Source organism: Alexandromys fortis, unplaced genomic scaffold (assembly GCF_014885135.2).
Source record: "Alexandromys fortis isolate MF-2015 unplaced genomic scaffold, M_Fortis_MF-2015_v1.1 scaffold_0, whole genome shotgun sequence".
NCBI classification, from domain to species: domain Eukaryota; kingdom Metazoa; phylum Chordata; class Mammalia; order Rodentia; family Cricetidae; genus Alexandromys; species Alexandromys fortis.
In genome coordinates this window covers 26926605-26944716 of record NW_026067949.1, presented here as the reverse complement: position 1 = coordinate 26944716, position 18112 = coordinate 26926605, and the positions used below count along the sequence as shown (strand labels likewise).

At 33.6% G+C, this 18112-nt stretch overlaps 1 protein-coding gene across 2 annotated transcripts in view; it reads left to right on the top strand.

Moving 5' to 3' along the window:
- The window catches only part of Gabra2 (gamma-aminobutyric acid type A receptor subunit alpha2), a 142389-nt gene extending 132683 nt beyond the window's left edge, over positions 1-9706 (top strand). Inside the window, exons 8-10 of one of the 2 annotated variants that reach the window (XM_050149560.1) lie at positions 778-980; positions 4952-4954; positions 7525-9706. In XM_050149560.1, coding sequence (XP_050005517.1) covers positions 778-980; positions 4952-4954; positions 7525-7821 — 503 coding nt within the window. In that variant the 3' untranslated portion in view covers positions 7822-9706. The remainder of the gene's footprint in view (positions 1-777; positions 981-4951; positions 4955-7524) is intronic. The other variant, XM_050149559.1, reaches the window with a different exon arrangement.
- Positions 9707-18112: the final 8406 nt, after the last annotated feature.

Sequence of the window (18112 nt, the reverse complement as noted above, 5' to 3'; positions counted from 1 at the left end):
GAGAGCTTTATTGAGTCCATTTAGTGCTGTTTATATGTGTACATGATTAGGACTGACCATTTCCTTTGGGTTGGCTCTCAGATTTTCCCTGGAGAAGAGTGATTTTGCCTCTTTCTGCAGCAATCAATTTTGTGTATTTTTTTTTTCATCTTGGAACAGGGATTTGTGGTTCTTTTCAAATGGAGACTTCTATTTTACAAGTTCTGCTCTTAGCAGTTTGTTTTATTTCTGACATAATTGAGGTGATGTTACAAAAGAGCTCATACCTCTCCCAAACCAGAGATAATTCTGAAATACTTATATTGAAACAGTGTTAACCACTTGTCGATCATAATCCCTCTGTAATTAGTGAACAGCTTTGCCCAAGTGCTTGCATGATTCATTTAAATAATACAAATCAATATCATTATGTGGGATTGTCGATGAGTTTTTAAGTCAATGCTGATGAGTAACAGGTCTCTCTAAAGTGCCTGTGCTTTGTCGTAATTCACAGTGCCACGCTACCGTCGGTATTGTTTTTGAAATATCAAATGTACTGATAGGAAATGGAATCTGTATAGAAGAAAGTGAAAAATGAAGGGTCTGTTTGGTGTCTCTACTTCCAGAAGTATTCTCATACTCTCATGCTAAATACAGCCATATAGCACTGTTCTCTAATACTCTGTAGTGGATACAAACGACAATGAAAGTAGCTTTTCAATGAAAGAAAAGAATGACTTAGGGATCCTCTCTTTTCGCACCACTGATTGTGCCTCTGGTTCCTGTCTTCTTTTACAGGAGTGACAACTGTCCTAACAATGACAACACTGAGCATCAGCGCTCGAAATTCTCTCCCCAAAGTGGCTTATGCTACTGCCATGGACTGGTTTATCGCTGTTTGTTACGCTTTTGTGTTTTCTGCCCTAATTGAATTTGCAACTGTTAATTACTTCACCAAAAGAGGATGGGCTTGGGATGGGAAGAGTGTAGTAAATGACAAGGTAAGTGTCTGCTCGCTTCCCATTCAAGCTTGTTGCAGAATTCTTTCTAAAATTTGATATTAAGAAATTCAGTATTAGTTTTCAAAAATTTGTTCTTCCTTGAAATTCTTTAAGGGTGCTTGTAGTGACACTTCTTCAAGGCACTCCTCAGTGTCTGTGGAGTTGTTGCATGTTCACACGTGCTCTCTCTCTCTCTCTCTCTCTCTCTCTCTCTCTCTCTCTCTCTCTCTCTCTCTTTTTCTGCACTAAGTAAGGGTTCTTTTTAATTCTAATATTTCCTAGTAAAATATTTCAAGCTATTTATAACTGTGTATTCGCTCCAGCTCGTACAACTGACCAGTCAGTGTACTGGAACCCTGGTTTGTCTGTCCATAGAGTTTATGCCTTTATCCACCACAATGCATTAGGACAGAACTTGGAAAGGAAAAGTAGCACTTGTTTCACCTACGGAAGAATTTGATTCTGACGATGGGTCAATGATTATTTATGCATCCATGCTTTTATCACCCCGTTGTAATAGTGAAGGTAGCACTTTATTTTTATCATATCATAAGTAGTAAATATGTGGATACAGAAATACCCCAGCATTGTCAAATTTCTCATGGGATCTAATTATGTACACTTACTATTTACATTTAAGGTTATCGATACATAAATTTTCATGTTTCAAGTATTGAGGCTAATGGGATATTTGTGTACAGATGTATCAGTGCTTTCCTTTCTAATTGCCTAAGTTGGTTTCTGCTCTAGGATAGGACTTTGTACGTATTCTAATGTGCTATTAATATTTTTATTAGTGGTAGAAACTTCTATTTGGACAGTTTCTTTGAACACTAGATTGTATGATTTTTTATATAATTTGAGAACGTTTGTTGTGATTTGATTATTGGTTTAGTTATTTGAATATATGTATATATATATACATATTTGCATATTTATTTTCTATACCATGTTACAGTTTATTGAAACAAATTTTGAATGTTACAGTTTTCACACTTGTTCTTTGTTCTCATTTATAAGCTATAGAAATTCTAATTACAGTTGCTAGTTTATTTGTAAGTTGTATTTGTGCACTAGCAGAAGTAGTGATTTTATATTGAAAAGGACTTAATCAATTTTCTATGCTTAACTTCTGGTTGATTCTAGCGTTTCCATTACATTTTATTGTTGATTTGTGTTGTTTTACTTCTCATACAGTGAATTGCTTTTCATTTTATCTGTGTGATTATTTCTCTTTAACTATGTTGGTTATACATACACTTTCTCCATAGATGCTGAAGTAGGATGGTGCACCACAAGCTGTTTTAAAGATGTTGTTGAGTAATTTTTATTATAAATATGGTAATACACCAATAAGAGAACCTATTGGTCTTAACTGAAAAGTATTACAAACGTTACGATGGAGGCTTCCATCTGTACTCTACTCAGCTATATTATTAAAATGAAGTTGGAGCTATAGTCCTGTAAGTTACTTTGAAAATAAGTAGGTGTTTAGAGTGGAAAGAAAACCAAGTAAAGTGCCAAGAGGTGACGTGATTAGCTGCCCAAATTTTAGGTGAAAAATGACAGTTTTTTTTTGATACACGGAATTTTTTGTTCTTTTACAGTCAGTTGTCTCCAGGTTGTCCTTTGCTTTGGTCCTGTATAAATATAAGTAAATATGGTCATATTGTCAGTCAATATAAGGAACATCTGGATCCCATTCATTGTTTTATCAAAAGCAGAGTATTCACTTGACACATAAAAAAATACTTAGAAATATATATCCATTCTGTGTGTTGTAAAACAAAAAAAAATATGTACTTTTATCTGCCTAGAGTCTAGATTTTACATAAAATATTGTGAACAAATGATATTTAAGACTTCTTTTAAAAAAGCATTTAAAAAGTCATACATTTATGCATCAGCTTCTTTTGAGTCCTTGGAAGCTGATGGACCTTTATACCGTGTTAGCCTCAGTTATGACATAAGTGAAGAAAATCTCATTGTAAAAGTGTACAAATTCTGTACAAACTCTGAATCAAAGAGTCAAATTCTAAAAGGACATACCAGTGTCTGTTTATAGAGCCCCCAAGTACTTAAAAAATACCTTTGCCATTTTGCTGCCTCATTCCTATTTTCCTGTGAGGAGATTTTGTTAACTTGCCATAAAAGCAAATGGGTACGTCCCCCACCTTCCATCATCACTCTGTCCACCCCCTCCCCAGATTCAGCTGTCCGTTCACCACGCAGGCTCTGTGAAATGAGTTCTCCCCTGTCGCTTTCTTTTCCATCAGCTCTTAGTCCTCTGTGCCCTGGAACTCTTTCCTTCACTGTCCCATAATTGGCTCTCCCTAATCTAATAACATGTGAGTTTTTCCACCTCCCCTTGGGATCATCACTGAGCCTTTTGCTTCTATGCTGAGGACACTGTCTTGGGTCCAACTCGGTAACATTTTCTCTTTTCATTAAGAAACGCTTCAGTAACGTCAGCATCCTTTGCTCACACCCTGGCAGCTGCCACACGTTATTCCACACTGTGAAGTCCTTTGCCACAGTAAATATATTGAGCTTCTCTTGAATGCTCATGTTCCCCAGAGAAAGCCAAGTCAGCCTTCTTTGATGCTTTTTTTGTGTGTCTTGTTGTTTACAATGTGGTTCTCAAATTCAAGGTTGTATTGGTAACTCTATACTAAATGCATTATCAGTCCATTTGCTGTCATAAATCATATAATCCTTGCTTAATATTTATGTAAATTTCAGTTTTTGATGTTATTTCTGAGTACTTCTTTCCAACATTTTTGGGTCCCATGAAAAGTTTAAGTATATGTGCTTTCTTGATTTTTTTTTTGAAAAACTTTATCATTTTCTGTTAATGAATATTTGGACTTTAAGTCACTAATCATCATAATGTTGGAATAGCTATTTTAATAAATCATTTATCTATAGTCAGTTGCCTAGTATCTTACATATTGTACATATTCTGTAAATATGGGATGAATTATTGAAGTATTACCAATTCAGAGATCTATAACCAATACTCTCGTTTACAGTTTAACATCTCATCTGTATTATAAACTGCATCTTTCATCTCCCAGCATATATGTACATATATATACTATATATGTAAGTCCATAAAATATATATGTCCATCATGTTCATATATCCACTATATGTGTGTGTGAATCACTCACACACACACCCATCTTATTGCCTAGTTGTTTTCCCCTGATTCTAATATGGCAAACTTTGAGAACTGCCTATGCATAAATTTTTCCAGTCATTTACAAAATTTGTGATAAAATGTCAAGCACTAAGACTGGAGAGAGGGCTCAGCAGTTAAGAACATTGACTCCTCTTCCAGAGATGTGGATTCCCAGCACCCAAAGGTTGGCTGACAACAATCAATACCTGTCTATAAAATTGTTATGACGAGGCAATAATGTAATCATTAATAAGCATGGATATTGGCAGCCTCTACCCATGCCCACACACCACAGGGGTAAAAAGCAAATCCAAAAAAAGAACCTCCAAGCCAAACAAAACAAAACAAAAACAAAAAATTAAACAAAAAACACACATAAATTACTTCTTCATCTTTTCAATGTTTATGTCTAGGTACTTATCAGGAATTGATACCCCAGTCAGGGGCATGGCATAATGTCACATTACAACAAATGAGACTTTTTCAGTACCTGCACTAATTCATGCTCATTATCCTTCTTACAAACTTAATGAGGTATCTCACTATTATTTTACAGATTATTTGCTGTTTCCTACCTTTAATAAAGTTTTTTCTCTAATGTACATTGTTATCTTAAAGTTATCTGAAACATAATACACATCATTTAACTTGTCAGCTCTATAATGAATTCCCTAGGATAGTGATTCGGGGTTAATGTTGCGCAAATATGTGGTTTCCTTGCGTGTTTACTTATGTGATGAATGACAGATAGAATTTTCTCTGAGTACTATGCATTTATTTGTACAAGCCTGTAAATGTTTTTAGTTTAAGGCTGAAAATTATTTTAGTAAAATTACTTGGTTAGGGACACACATTTCACAAATGTTGACTCTGAAATACAAGCTATCTAAGCTTAGTGCTCATATTCCAACTTAACCTGTTACCAATGACAATCATTTCCCCCCAAATCTCATTTGTCTTCATGTTTTTACTATTTAACATGCTGGTTCTTCTTCATGTCATATCCTCTTTCCTTCTTTGACTTAACCTCAAATTTTGTAAACTTACATAAATAAATTGAATCCCTCTGTTTTCCCAGAGCATGAGGCACTAATTTCTTTTTATCACTATTTTAGAAAACTTGAGAGAATTAAGTTTTGTCTTATTAGCTATTGTATCTTGTGTCACCTAGCAGGCTGTCAAGCATTACCTGACCTTAGCTCTCATTTCAAGCATTGTTAGCTTTAATTCAATTCCCTGACATTTTCACTTATAAATCTGAGACAGTAAGCTCAAATTGGACAATAAAAGCATAGAATACACAAGATAATAAATCACATAAAATATAGATATAACAGTGTAGTACCCAAACTTATGGAATGGTCCATTGTCTTATGATCCACTCTATTAATTTGTAGATAACACCACATTTTAAAGTGTACTTAACCATTTATTTTCATTTGTAAATTTAAATTTGTATCTTATTTTGTGTATGGGTGTTTTGCCTACATTTATGTCTATGTGCCAGCAGTGCCTTGTGCCCATGGAGGCCAGAAGAGGGCATGAGATCTCCAAGAATTGGAGTTACAGATGGTTGTGAGCTGCAACGTGGGTGCTGGGAATCCAACCCACATTTTCTGAAAGAGTAGCCAGTGCTCTTAATTGCTGAGTCATCTCTCCAGCCCCTTCTTTGCATTTTTGAAATTTGCTTATTCCAAAATAATTTAGGTAATGTATTAAAGATCTATGTAATCAAATTATAACTATATTAAAATATATAGTAAAAGTAGGAAATGAGAATAGAAGAAAAATAGGTTCAAGTATCCTCTTTTAGCCGGCTCACTGACAGTTCACAGTTGTAGTAATTATAGTTCACATTCTAAGGTTTTTACTCAGAAACTTTGTAGAGATGTTTGGGGAATTATGCTTTTAATCAAAAAAGAGGAAAAATACTATATACATTAATATATTAAACACAAACAATTTTGAATCTTATAAAAATAATTTTGACTTCTTAATTTTAATAATATTTTTATTATTTGAAAGCTCCATGCATGTAAATTGATCTTATCCATTATATACTATAATAAAATAATAGTATTTTATTTTCAATGTCTATTTATCATATATACGTTATGCCTACCCCCATGAAAGCTATTAATGTAAACATTCATGTCATGTATCCTTATGCTGAAGTTACAAAACTCAACAAGACAGAGATACCATCAACCCTCATTGAATTTAGATTTTAATGAGAACATAAAATGTCAAATATTCACATGGTAAAGGAAGTCCTTATATACTTTAATAAGTGTTATGATAGACCCAAATTTAAGTACCCTGAGACTGAATATGTGAGGGACAAAGATTGTTTTAGGCTTAGTGTAAAGGCATGGCATTCCATGGAAATTACATTCAAATTCAGGGTAAAATACAAAAGGAAATTAGTCATGTGAAAAATTTGGTGAATAGAAAGAAATCTAAGATGGGATACCCCAAGATATCCTAACAAAAAAACTGTAGAACACCAAAGTTATTCCGCACGGGTTTGTATGTAGTGAAAATAAGAAGGACTGGTTTTAAAAGTGCTGTTTGTATTCTTTGGTCCTTGAACTTCTGTTGGAGAGATTTAAGAATAGGAATATTGTGATGTAATTTGTTTCCAGTGGTTCTCCTATATCTATAGTGGCTAAAGACTTAGCAGGGTTTGGCCAATACAGAAGAACACGAAGAGAGATTGTTTGAAGCAAGTGATAGCAGCTGCGACAAGAGCAACTGATACCCACGCTGGAGATCCTTCGATGATAAAACAGAAAGGGAAGGGGAGCTGAAGAGATAGAATTGATATCTTCTTATTGCAGTAGTGTTTTGTAGATTTCTATCCGCAGAGAGTTACAGTTGTTTGCAATCTTAAAGCATGGCCTTACAAGTTTGCCATAATGTGGGTGGGAGTTCTGCTACCTAGAAAAATTTGAGATCATTCATTCATTGTTGATGATTATCACTCTTCTTTAAAATCCTTACATATTATGTAATTCTTCACTAAATAATTTAAAACGTATATGTGAGTGACTTTTAAGAGTAAAAATATTAAAATTTTATAATTTTTTAATAAAAATTGTATTTTCTATCATTCAATTACAATGTAAACATCAAAAATTTGTTCTCTGGGAAAATGGTGTCTGTATTATACTCTATGAGATTTCTCACTTAATGTTTTTTAGGACTTTGTTTTACTTACTTTCCCTAATTTCTTTTATCTGCAAACAAGGATGTATATTTGAGTAACTTTTCTTTTTTTCTAGAATTTAAACTGCAGTTGGGAAATTATTAAGAATCATACTAAACCCACACTTTATTACTTTTTGTATTTCCCAATAGAAAAAAGAGAAAAGTTCCGTCATGATACAGAACAATGCCTATGCGGTGGCTGTTGCCAACTACGCCCCAAATCTTTCCAAAGATCCTGTTCTCTCCACCATCTCTAAAAGTGCAACGACGCCAGAACCCAATAAGAAGCCAGAAAACAAGCCGGCTGAAGCCAAGAAAACCTTCAACAGTGTCAGCAAAATTGACAGAATGTCTAGAATAGTTTTTCCAGTTCTGTTTGGTACATTTAACTTAGTTTATTGGGCTACCTACTTAAACAGGGAGCCTGTATTAGGGGTCAGTCCATGAGTCTAGACATTGGTTACTTTTGGGCTATAGCAACATTACACTTGATTTATTTTGCTATGTACAGTCTAACTAATAACTGCTAATTTATGTCCCAATATGTACAGTATGTATATAGTGGTAGAGCTTATCAGTAGACCTCCTAAGGGGACCTGCATTTGCTAACTCATGGAAATACAGGCAGAAAACATCCCTTGCCAAAAGAACTGTTGCCTTTTAAAAGCGATTTACCTTGGGATTTAGTTTAAAGGGGATTTCAGGTTATGCAATTTATTTTCTAATGTTCTAATTATGATAAAAGTTGAGATACAGTGTCACCCTTTGTGAAACCTTTGAAATAGATATTACATAGGAAAAATCTCCTGTTACCTATTGATGATCAGAGATTAACATTGGCACCCACATGTGAGTTCTGCTGACTATCTGAACATCTGCACCTCTGATCTGTTCCCTTCGGGAGTATTCAGAACCCCTGCTAGTGTAATGGAAGCTTGACACACATCAGGAGAAAGCTAGAGATGCGAAAGCAGTAAGCTTTTCCTTACTATGTAGACTATCTATAGCCATGTGCATATTACAAGCATGACGAACTCACGTAACTATGAGTCACAATGACAGGATGTTGATTATGCTGAAATTTAATAATTAATGGAATGTCACGGCCGTCACATTTTTATCTTCTGAGTTTATTTGAACATAGTAACTGAAACCTAAGGCGCACTACACTCGTAGATAACTACCTAACATGATAAAAAAAGAAGATATGTGGACTTAGTCTTTTCAGGTATGTGTTGTCAGCTAATTTTTTCTGGTGCTGGAGAGTGGGAGAAGGCAGCCATCTTGGCGGCGATGGAGCAAAGTTCCTTCATCTCAGATTAGAAAGTTGTGCCAAAAACTCCAAGCGATGAGAATTCATAGGTGTCCCAGGTCCAGATGCGCACTTATATGATTCTCTGCTTTCCTGTTTACTGCAAATTCTGCCTTAAGGCTTCTTCTCACTGGGACTCAGAAGCCACTAATCATAAAGGAAAGGGCAGTTCGTTGGCACATTTTTCTGTCTGGAAAGCAGCTCTTTCGGATAAGAATTAATATAAATCTGCTTTTGTAAATTGCAACTTTAAATTTCATTGACTCGAATTTACAGCAGCTTTGTATACCAGAAGAGGTTTTGGTAAGAGTTGAACATTTTTAAATCACAACTTTAAAACATCATCAACAAATTATGGATTGTGTCACACCACACACACACACACTAACACACACCACATAGCTAAATTAGAAAATAAAAACATGATTTTCAATTTTATATAACTACTGATTGTTAATGGGTAAAATTTATTTTTCTTTTAGTATATAAAGGTATTTATTTATGCCCCTAAAATATGCTAAAGTTAAATTGTTTCTGTCAAAACCAAATTACCTTTGACTGATATGTACATTAGCAGTTATTAGTTGACTTTGAAAATTAAGCGCAACTTCATGATGATGTTTTTGTAGAAACCTAAGTAGTCAAATAGTGGCATTTCTTGCAATTTTGTACAGTATTTGAGTATAGTGCCAAACAGGTCTGTTCACAAAATCAATAAAAGGGGCATCTTCTGGAAATAAGCAAACTCAAAAAAATCTGCTGTTCTTTTGCTTCTTTCAAATTTTTGATTTTCTTTTCTAGTGCAGTTCTGTTACGTGGTTTGCATGATTGTATTAATACTAGGGCCACAGCTGCATCTTAGTAACAAGACTCGCTACAAAGACAGCCATGACGATAAAAACTTCCTCACGCAAAGTAATTCATTAACCTTAATAAAATTATTACATGAGCCAATAAATGTATTTTGTTAATTCCCTTCTAGTTACATCTTCTCTATCATCTAAATAATTTTAAAATGTGACTATCATCCATCCAATGAAATAAAAGATACCCTCTTTTCTTAAATACCTATATGCTGAAACATCTCTTGTGGAAAACATAGGGATTGTTGTAGCTGTGTGTGACAGAATGTGTTATTTGAAGAAAGTTGCAAGATTCGTTTTGTAGTGTGTGTTACCAGTACTTTAAGAACAGTTTCTGGTGGCTGTGGAGAGCTTGCAGGTTAAGAGTAAAGACTTCCCTTGCAGAAACTTGACTTCAGTTCCCAGCACCCACACTGTGACTCTAGCTCCAGGAGGTCTGATACTCTATGCAAGAAGCCATGGGAACCCTCAGATATATGTACACATACCCCACCCCACATAATTAAAAAAGGAAAATGAAGAGTTGAAATTCCTGCCATGTCCCTTTACTCTCTGATTATAAGTTCTATATTATTATTATTATAAATATGTACATATGTAAAACTAGATCTAAATAATTTTCCACAGGTAATCAGAAAAGATCCTTCTGCTGTGGGATGACCTGTAATCATTACTTGAGAGAATGAGTAAGCACCTTGTCCTGCTCTGCTCAGTCATGAAGCCACAGCAGTTACAAAGGACTTATCCTGTGTGCTTGTGTAAAATTCAGACCCCCCGCCCGTCACAAATCTTTGAAATAGAATCATCTGTGATGTAACTGATACTAAATGTGTGATATGTGTGATTACATTTTCAACATCCCCATGCAGCTATATCGTCTTGAAACAATTATTAGATTTACTTTCATTTGAAATGATTCAAAGTTTCAAGTGAATCTTGAGAGAAACGGTTGCTTACCCAACATACTATTTATTTTCATTTCTTTTAAGTCTCATTAATTCTTTTTCCATTTCCTTTTAATGCCCTAAAGATTTCACTTGTTTAAAGTCAGTAAACTGTATTTTATTGAGACATTTCATAACACGGTCTGGTGTAATGCTGGTGTCTCACACAAGCGGAATAGATCTATTTGCAATAGCTAAGAACAATACAATAGGTACGGGGTTTGGATACTAATTTATACATAGAAACCACCCCACCTGAAATTTAAAGTGTAAAGACTATAATAGAGTATTAAAATGGGCAAAGTCACTTTTAGCATATGTATGTTTAGAGCCACGAATACTGTACAGAAGCCACTTACAATCATGTGGACCAGACAAATTACTAAATATTTCTCTAATGAGATATTTCTCTATTGAATTTATGCTTTAAAATGAAAGTAAGTGCGAATTAAAATTACTATTAGCTTTTATATTGAGTTTATTAATGTTTTTTTTCAGGTTTCAACAGCTCATATTTTTAGCAAATCTAAAAAGCAAAGTGAGAAATACATATCACAGGGAAAACTGAGGATGTTACTAAAGGACATAAGTGAAATATTTCTCCAGTTTAACTCTTAAGAAAGTGAACAGTTTATACACATACACAGGGAGAGACAAAGAAAGAGGAAGAGAAAAGTATATGTACTTATGTATACAGAGAAATATTTAAATGTTATGAATCTATCATTATATGTATGATGACTAAATATTAAAATTTATAAAGTTCCAATAAGAGGTCTTTGGGCAGAAAAAAATAGAATGTTAATAGTGTATCTTTACAATCTAAAAACTCTTAAATCTCAGCACATAATTAGACACTATACAATACATCATCATTAATTGAAATATTCTATTTACTCAGTTATGCAGAGAACATTTTATATAGGTCATTTTTGCTCAATTTCAAAGAAAAATATTTTAAATTTAATTAATAATATCATTAAATATTATCAGAAAGTAATACTTAGCAAGGTTACATTGTGTTTAGCTCTCTGAGTCTGTGGCATGGTATAAGTATTAGCGGTGGGGCTGTGTAGTGTTCTGGATATATATGAGCGCATATTTGGAAAAATTCCAGTGACTTTATAAAATCTGAAACATTTATTTTTTATATATGTAGCACCACATTTAGCTCCTAACAAATTAGCATTTAATTTAGCAGAATAACTTTTCCCATAGAGGCAGCAAAATGTAAAAGTTTGAATTGAGCTTGATTTATAGACTACAACACCCTTTCTTTGTAAGTATAAATATGTTCCCACAGCACTTCTATTTGGTTCCTTTGATTCTTTTTTTTAACTTTTTAAAAAAAATTATTTGTTTTACATCCCAACCTCAGTTTCCCCTCTTTCCTGTCCTTTGATGTCCTCCTCCCCCTTAATCCACTCCTCTTCTGTTTTTATTCAGAATGCGGTAGGCCTCCCATGGGTATCAGCAAAGCATGACATATTAAGTCGCAGTAAGACAAGTCACATAACCCCTTATTAAGGCTGGACAAGCAATCCATATGAGGAATAATTTACCCAAGAGTCAACCAAAGCATCTGGGACGCCTCTACTGCCATAGTTAGGAGTCCCACAAGGAGACCAAGCTACACAACTTCCACATACATGTATAGGGCCTAGGTTGGCCCCATGCAGACTCCCTAGTTTTTGGTTCAGATTCTGTGAGTTCCCATGAGCCAAGTTAGTTTTTTTTTTTTTTTTCTGTGACTTTCATGTAATGTCCTTGACCACTCTGTCTCTTACAATGCTTCTTACCTTCAGTGGCATTCCCTGAGCTTTGCCAATTGTTTTACTGTGGGTCTCTGTTTCCATCAGCTACTGGATGAAGGCTCTCTGATTACTATGTGATAGTCATAAATTTGATTGCATGATTTACAGTTCAGGCTACTTATCCACTACAGCTAGGAGTCTTAGCTGAGGTCATCCTTCTAGATTCCAGGGTGTTTCCCTTGCACCAGGTTTCCACCTGATTCCAAAATGTCACCCTTTCCACTCATCTCTTTTACTACTCTCCCTCTCCATCCACCATGAACTTGATCTCTCAAGTTCCCAATGTCCACCCTTCCCAAGTCCAGGCAAGAGATGCCTGGTATCCCTTTCTCGGGAGATTTATGCATCCTGTCCTCGAGTCCCATGCCCTCCTTGTTACCTATCCCCTCTGGGTCATTGAATTTTAGTATGGTTGTCATTTACATTACATCTAATATCCATTTATGAATGAGTATATATCATGCTTGTCTTTCTGGGTCTGGGTTACCTTACATGGGATGATTTTTTTCTAGTTCTATCTGATTTTGTAAGATGGAAAAATATCTGAATTCCAAGTTTCCCAGTGGAAATTTCTAAAATATCTATTAAAAATAAAATTTTCTAGAAATATTCCATAAATCTTAGAATGTTATAAATATTATGTTCTCCTTCATATTAAAAGTTAAATATCTGAAGGATCACAAATAACAAATGATTTTTAGTGATTGATTAATTTCACAGCTTTTTAGGATGAATTATTTTTAATGCATTCTAATAGAAAGTTAGATAAATGCTAGGCATGTTCTAAATTTACACACACAATCACATACCCTCTCACGTACGCACACACAAACTCTCACACACACTCCCATGAAGTATTATCCCACTCAATAATTACAAAAACTGCAATAACTCTGTCATGAGAAGCTCCGCAATGTTTTAATTTTATACAACAAAACATCAATCTAACATATATTGTTAGAGAAACCTAAAAAAGAATATTTTTTCTTGGTTTGCGTTTATGCTCCTAACTTTTTGAGATTATTCATCCCATTAGAAAGTTTCTACCTATGTTTCAATATGACAAAATCAAGGGAAATATATTGCACATCAACTCAGTATCCATGTTTGTGATGTTGCTCATTCACTAACATTGTTTACAAACTCATTCTTTAGAATTTCTTAAACTTTCCATACTTATTCAACAGATATTTTAAAAAATTCTAGTAAGAAAGCCCTACTCATTTCTTTGTGTGTGTTTTTTTAAGCAGTATTTTTTCTTATTTTCTATATTGTTAGTTTGTGCAACCCAAATACATATGACTTAAAGGATTTTGTATCGATTTATCAAAACTTTTGCGGTAATTTATTATGTGTAGAGAAAAAGTCTAGATACCAAATGAATGTTATTGCTAAGACTGTGGAGTAGGAACTACTTCACTTAGCATTTTATTTTCAGCTTTCTTGCCTGTGTGGATTTCCTTTTTTACAACAGGCTGCAGAATGTGAGCTGGCGTTATTAGATGACTATGAAGGAGTCACTGTGGAAGCAATCTTACATGCCTGTTTCCAGATTCTCTTCTTACGGTCAATAAGGCAGGACTTGTGCTCTCAGTCTAGAGTTTCTGTGTATAAAGAGGTAATGACTCTCAACTACTCAGCCACCATGACCACAGATTAAACTTGTCTCTGTTGGATTTTTATTGGTATCTAGTTCCTGTGCCTTTATGGGGTTGAATTTAGATGATATTCTTTTGGTTGGTAGTTTTACCTGAGTAAACACAAATTCAAGTTACAGTGAGGAGTAGGAACTTTATGCCTTCATCCTCAAAGAGAACTCTTACATGGGAACTTTATTCTTTTTGTCGCAGTCGTCCCTGAGATTCATTTTTGATTTATTAAATGTTTATCAAGATATGTTTAAAATTCCACCATGTATTCCTTTTGGCCAGAAGAAAAAATATTTATAAGTAATGTTATTCCTCCTTTTGAAAAAATGAATAACCACCACAAATGATCTCTATCATTCTTGATATCATCCTAAATTGAAGTCAAAGATGAAATCATATATACGCACACAGAGAAAAAAATAATGAAACTCCAACAATAAGCATGTGTAGTCATTGCATATACTTTAAATTTTTCTGGGTGATATACTTCAATAGTAGATTTCCTACTTCAAGAAAACATTCAATACTAATCAATATTTGTGATTTGCTCCCTAGTTATTATTGGAAAAGGCCACTGCTTTTTACACATATTATAAAACATTTGATCATTATTGAATGTGTCATTATGTTAATTATACTAAAAACTCATAATTAATTATACACAAATCAAGCTAAATTTTTATTTTGTATCCATTAAACTTGGTTTAAATATATTCACCTGAAACTTGTATTTTGTATAATTTAGTTAGTATATGACTAAACAAAATAAAATTTATTATAAATGTGTTTTTATATTGAGATATAAAATTTTATAATGATTTTTAAATGTCTTTTGTTTCTTAATCATTTTAAATAAAATTTTATATAGTGAGAAAAAGGTATAAATCTATCCTTATCATTGAGGGAAAATCATAAATTGCTAATTTAGGTATCTTTAAATTGTCAAAAAAAATTGATACTATGAAAAGTATAAGTTCACCCAGAAAAATGGTTATTTTCTATAATTAACTATCATGTTTACATATAATTATAAAAATAAAGTAAATATTACTTTTATTTCTTTAGAAAGACTCAAGTTTATCATTCTATATGTAAACCCAAAAACCTGTCAGCTTCTTTTTGGATCTCATTTAAAATTTCAGTCTTACTTAAACCATTTACTGTCTTGATTAATGTATTATTGCTGAAAACATTTAAATAAGATGATCATAAATATAAAAAAAGGTACACAGAGGAAACAATCATTATTAACATAATAAGTTCCCCTAGGGAATTTTTAACACTAGTTGTCAAAACCACCAGAGTTTTAAAGAAGTACCAAGTACCCCAGATTAAAAAAAAAAAAAAGCAAGAAAATTTTTTTTAAAAAAAGCAAAGCAAAAAAAGAGTCCTGAGTGATTCCACTTTACATGTAGTATTATGTGCCTTCTCTTAATGACACATAGCTAGTCATTCTTTCTAATATTACTCTATTTTGAAGATCTTGCCTTGTTACGTTTAGATTTTTACGTTAGTCAGTAGTTTGTACAACAAGGGGACTCACATAATTAAATGAGTGGCTTAAGTTTTAACAAAATGCAGTTGTTCAGCTGCACTATCAAACCATAATCACAAATGCATTTTTCAGTAATTCCATTATTTTAATAAAGGCATTGAAACTTCTCTCTCACTCTTTGTGTTTAATAAAGTCATAATCAATATGAAGAAGATGAAGTGGTAATTGTCATCCTCACCTTCTTTATTCAAATATTTTTAAAATAGTCGCATTGACATATTTTTGCTGATGTTTCCTAGAATGAATATAATCAATGTAAATAATGAAATGTGAAATGACTGTATCAAATTCACATTTTGTAAAATTACAGCCATCAGAAAATGAAAGATTTGACTGACATTAACTCATTTCTGTTACATCAATTGCCATCCAGATTTTGCTTAAATCATTTAACTATTAGTATTCTATAAATAGAAGCGCTCATGTCACCTTTGTTCTGAAATACTCAAAGAGGAAAAGCCAAGGCTTCAAGGGCTTCAAAGGGGTTAGAAGGTTGATAACAGCTTTCCGCTGAAACAAAGAAAATCCTGATATAAAGAATAAGACTTTCATAATAATGATCACACCATCAAGAAGGTGCCGTGCTGATTTGAAAAGAATTTGTGTCGGCAAACCCTTCTCCTTTAGTATATTTTCAGAGTCATAGAGAAATCTAGACAAACCAGTAACCAGATGCTATGTCTATTGAGAACATAAGAAGTTCCCTGAAACACTATTAGTATAAGAAAGGATCTGCTATTTTTTTAATTTTCTTTTATCCATCAATAATTGACCATGTTTTGAATATTAACTGAGCATGTTGCCTGTGGAGCACCACATTCATTAATAGCTTTAAATATATATTTATTTTGTGAATAAATTTCTTTTAATATATCTTTTGGATAAGTAATAATAAAATATGCATATTAGTTATCAATGTTTATTAGCTTTTTGTTTATTTAGGGAGAAAGATTGTTTTATTAGTTTTTTTTTGTTGTTGTTGTTGTTGGATTGTTAAGACAAAGTCTCAAAATGCAGTGAAGATACTTTTACCTCCTTACATAGCTAAGACGGGACACCAACGAGAGGTGGTTTTCCTGCTTTGGCCCCTGTAACACCTGGATTGCAAGCACTGAAAACTAAGATTGAACTGCCTTCCTATTTACCTTTCTTGATAGCTATGTGTCACTATAAAAAAAAATGGGAACTAGGGTTTAAAGAGAAAAGCTTATTTTCACTTAAGGCACTGAATCTTGAATCTGTGAGTCAACTGGTTCCCTTGCTTTGAGGCCTTTGGTAAAGCAGAAGCTTGGCAGAGGTTGTGACAGAAGAAGGTTGCTTGCTTCAGAAACTGTCCAGAAGCAAGACATCAGAGAAGCAGAAACTGGAGACAAGATGCACCTTTCAGGTTGTGTGACCTGTTCCCTCTCCCTGAGCCCTGTGTTCTTAGACCCTATTCAGAGCTCACTAGCAGATTAACCCTTTGATGAGCTAAGTGCCCTCCAAATAAACCAGCTTCTCATTTGCACCACAATGTGAGGTCAAACCTTAAATGTTGGAGCCCTTTAGAAAACTTAACACCCGATCATAGCACTACATTTACTTACATATCTGAAATGCCACATGAATAGAGAAAAAATATTATCAAAACTCAGAATTCATTATTCTTTCTACTTAAACCAGTCTATCTGCAAGCAAAGCCTCAGATTTTTTTTGTCTGTTTGTTTTACTTTGTTTTGCTTTTTATGAGTGTGGATTAAGGTCACTAAGTGAAACTAGCAAAAAATTCTAAATTTTAAACCTTTATTTGTAGAATGTGCTTCATACCAAGCACTGTACTCCTGCTATGACGCCTTATTATCCTGTCCAGTAACTGGAACAGATACTGCAGCTTCACTTTAAATCCTGTGTTGTTTACTGATTTTCACTGTTCTACCCAGGACATCTTGAATGAAAGAAAGAGTAAGCTCAAACAAATTGAAATGCATAAAAGTTCAGAGAAAAATAAACGATACCTCATGGATTTAATGGAAATTCTTAAACTTAAGATAGATTTGAGTTAAACCGCAGTTTTTACTTTGAAATCAAATAACAAGATCACTGCTTAAGTACCTCAGTTCAAAAATTTGAGCAAACTGACATAATACAAGCAGTTTCTACCAATGTATCGAATTGTCTCAAGTAAATGGACGCATGTGGGCTCTGGGTCACCCCTTTACATTCAGAGACAATGTCCACTGAGGAGGCTTAAAAAATCCACATACTTAGAAATATTGAGTAGAATACTAAAAACAAATTTTTTATTTTGTAAAATTCCAAAAGTGAATGTTGAAATGATTAACAGGAAAATAAGAACTATGACATCAACACTCACATAAATATATATTCTAGTTGATACAAATCAATTTCGTAAGGATGACATAAATTAATTGCTCATGTATTTTGCACATACAATGGAAACATAAAGTACAAATTATATGTATATGACAATAAGACAGCGTGTATTTAATATATTTCCTTGTATGGTGCTTGAGTATGCATGCATCTGTGCACTTGAATTTTCAAAGGTGTTGTTTACAAACAGTACATAGAATGTACTGTCCACAGTGACTCATCTCAATA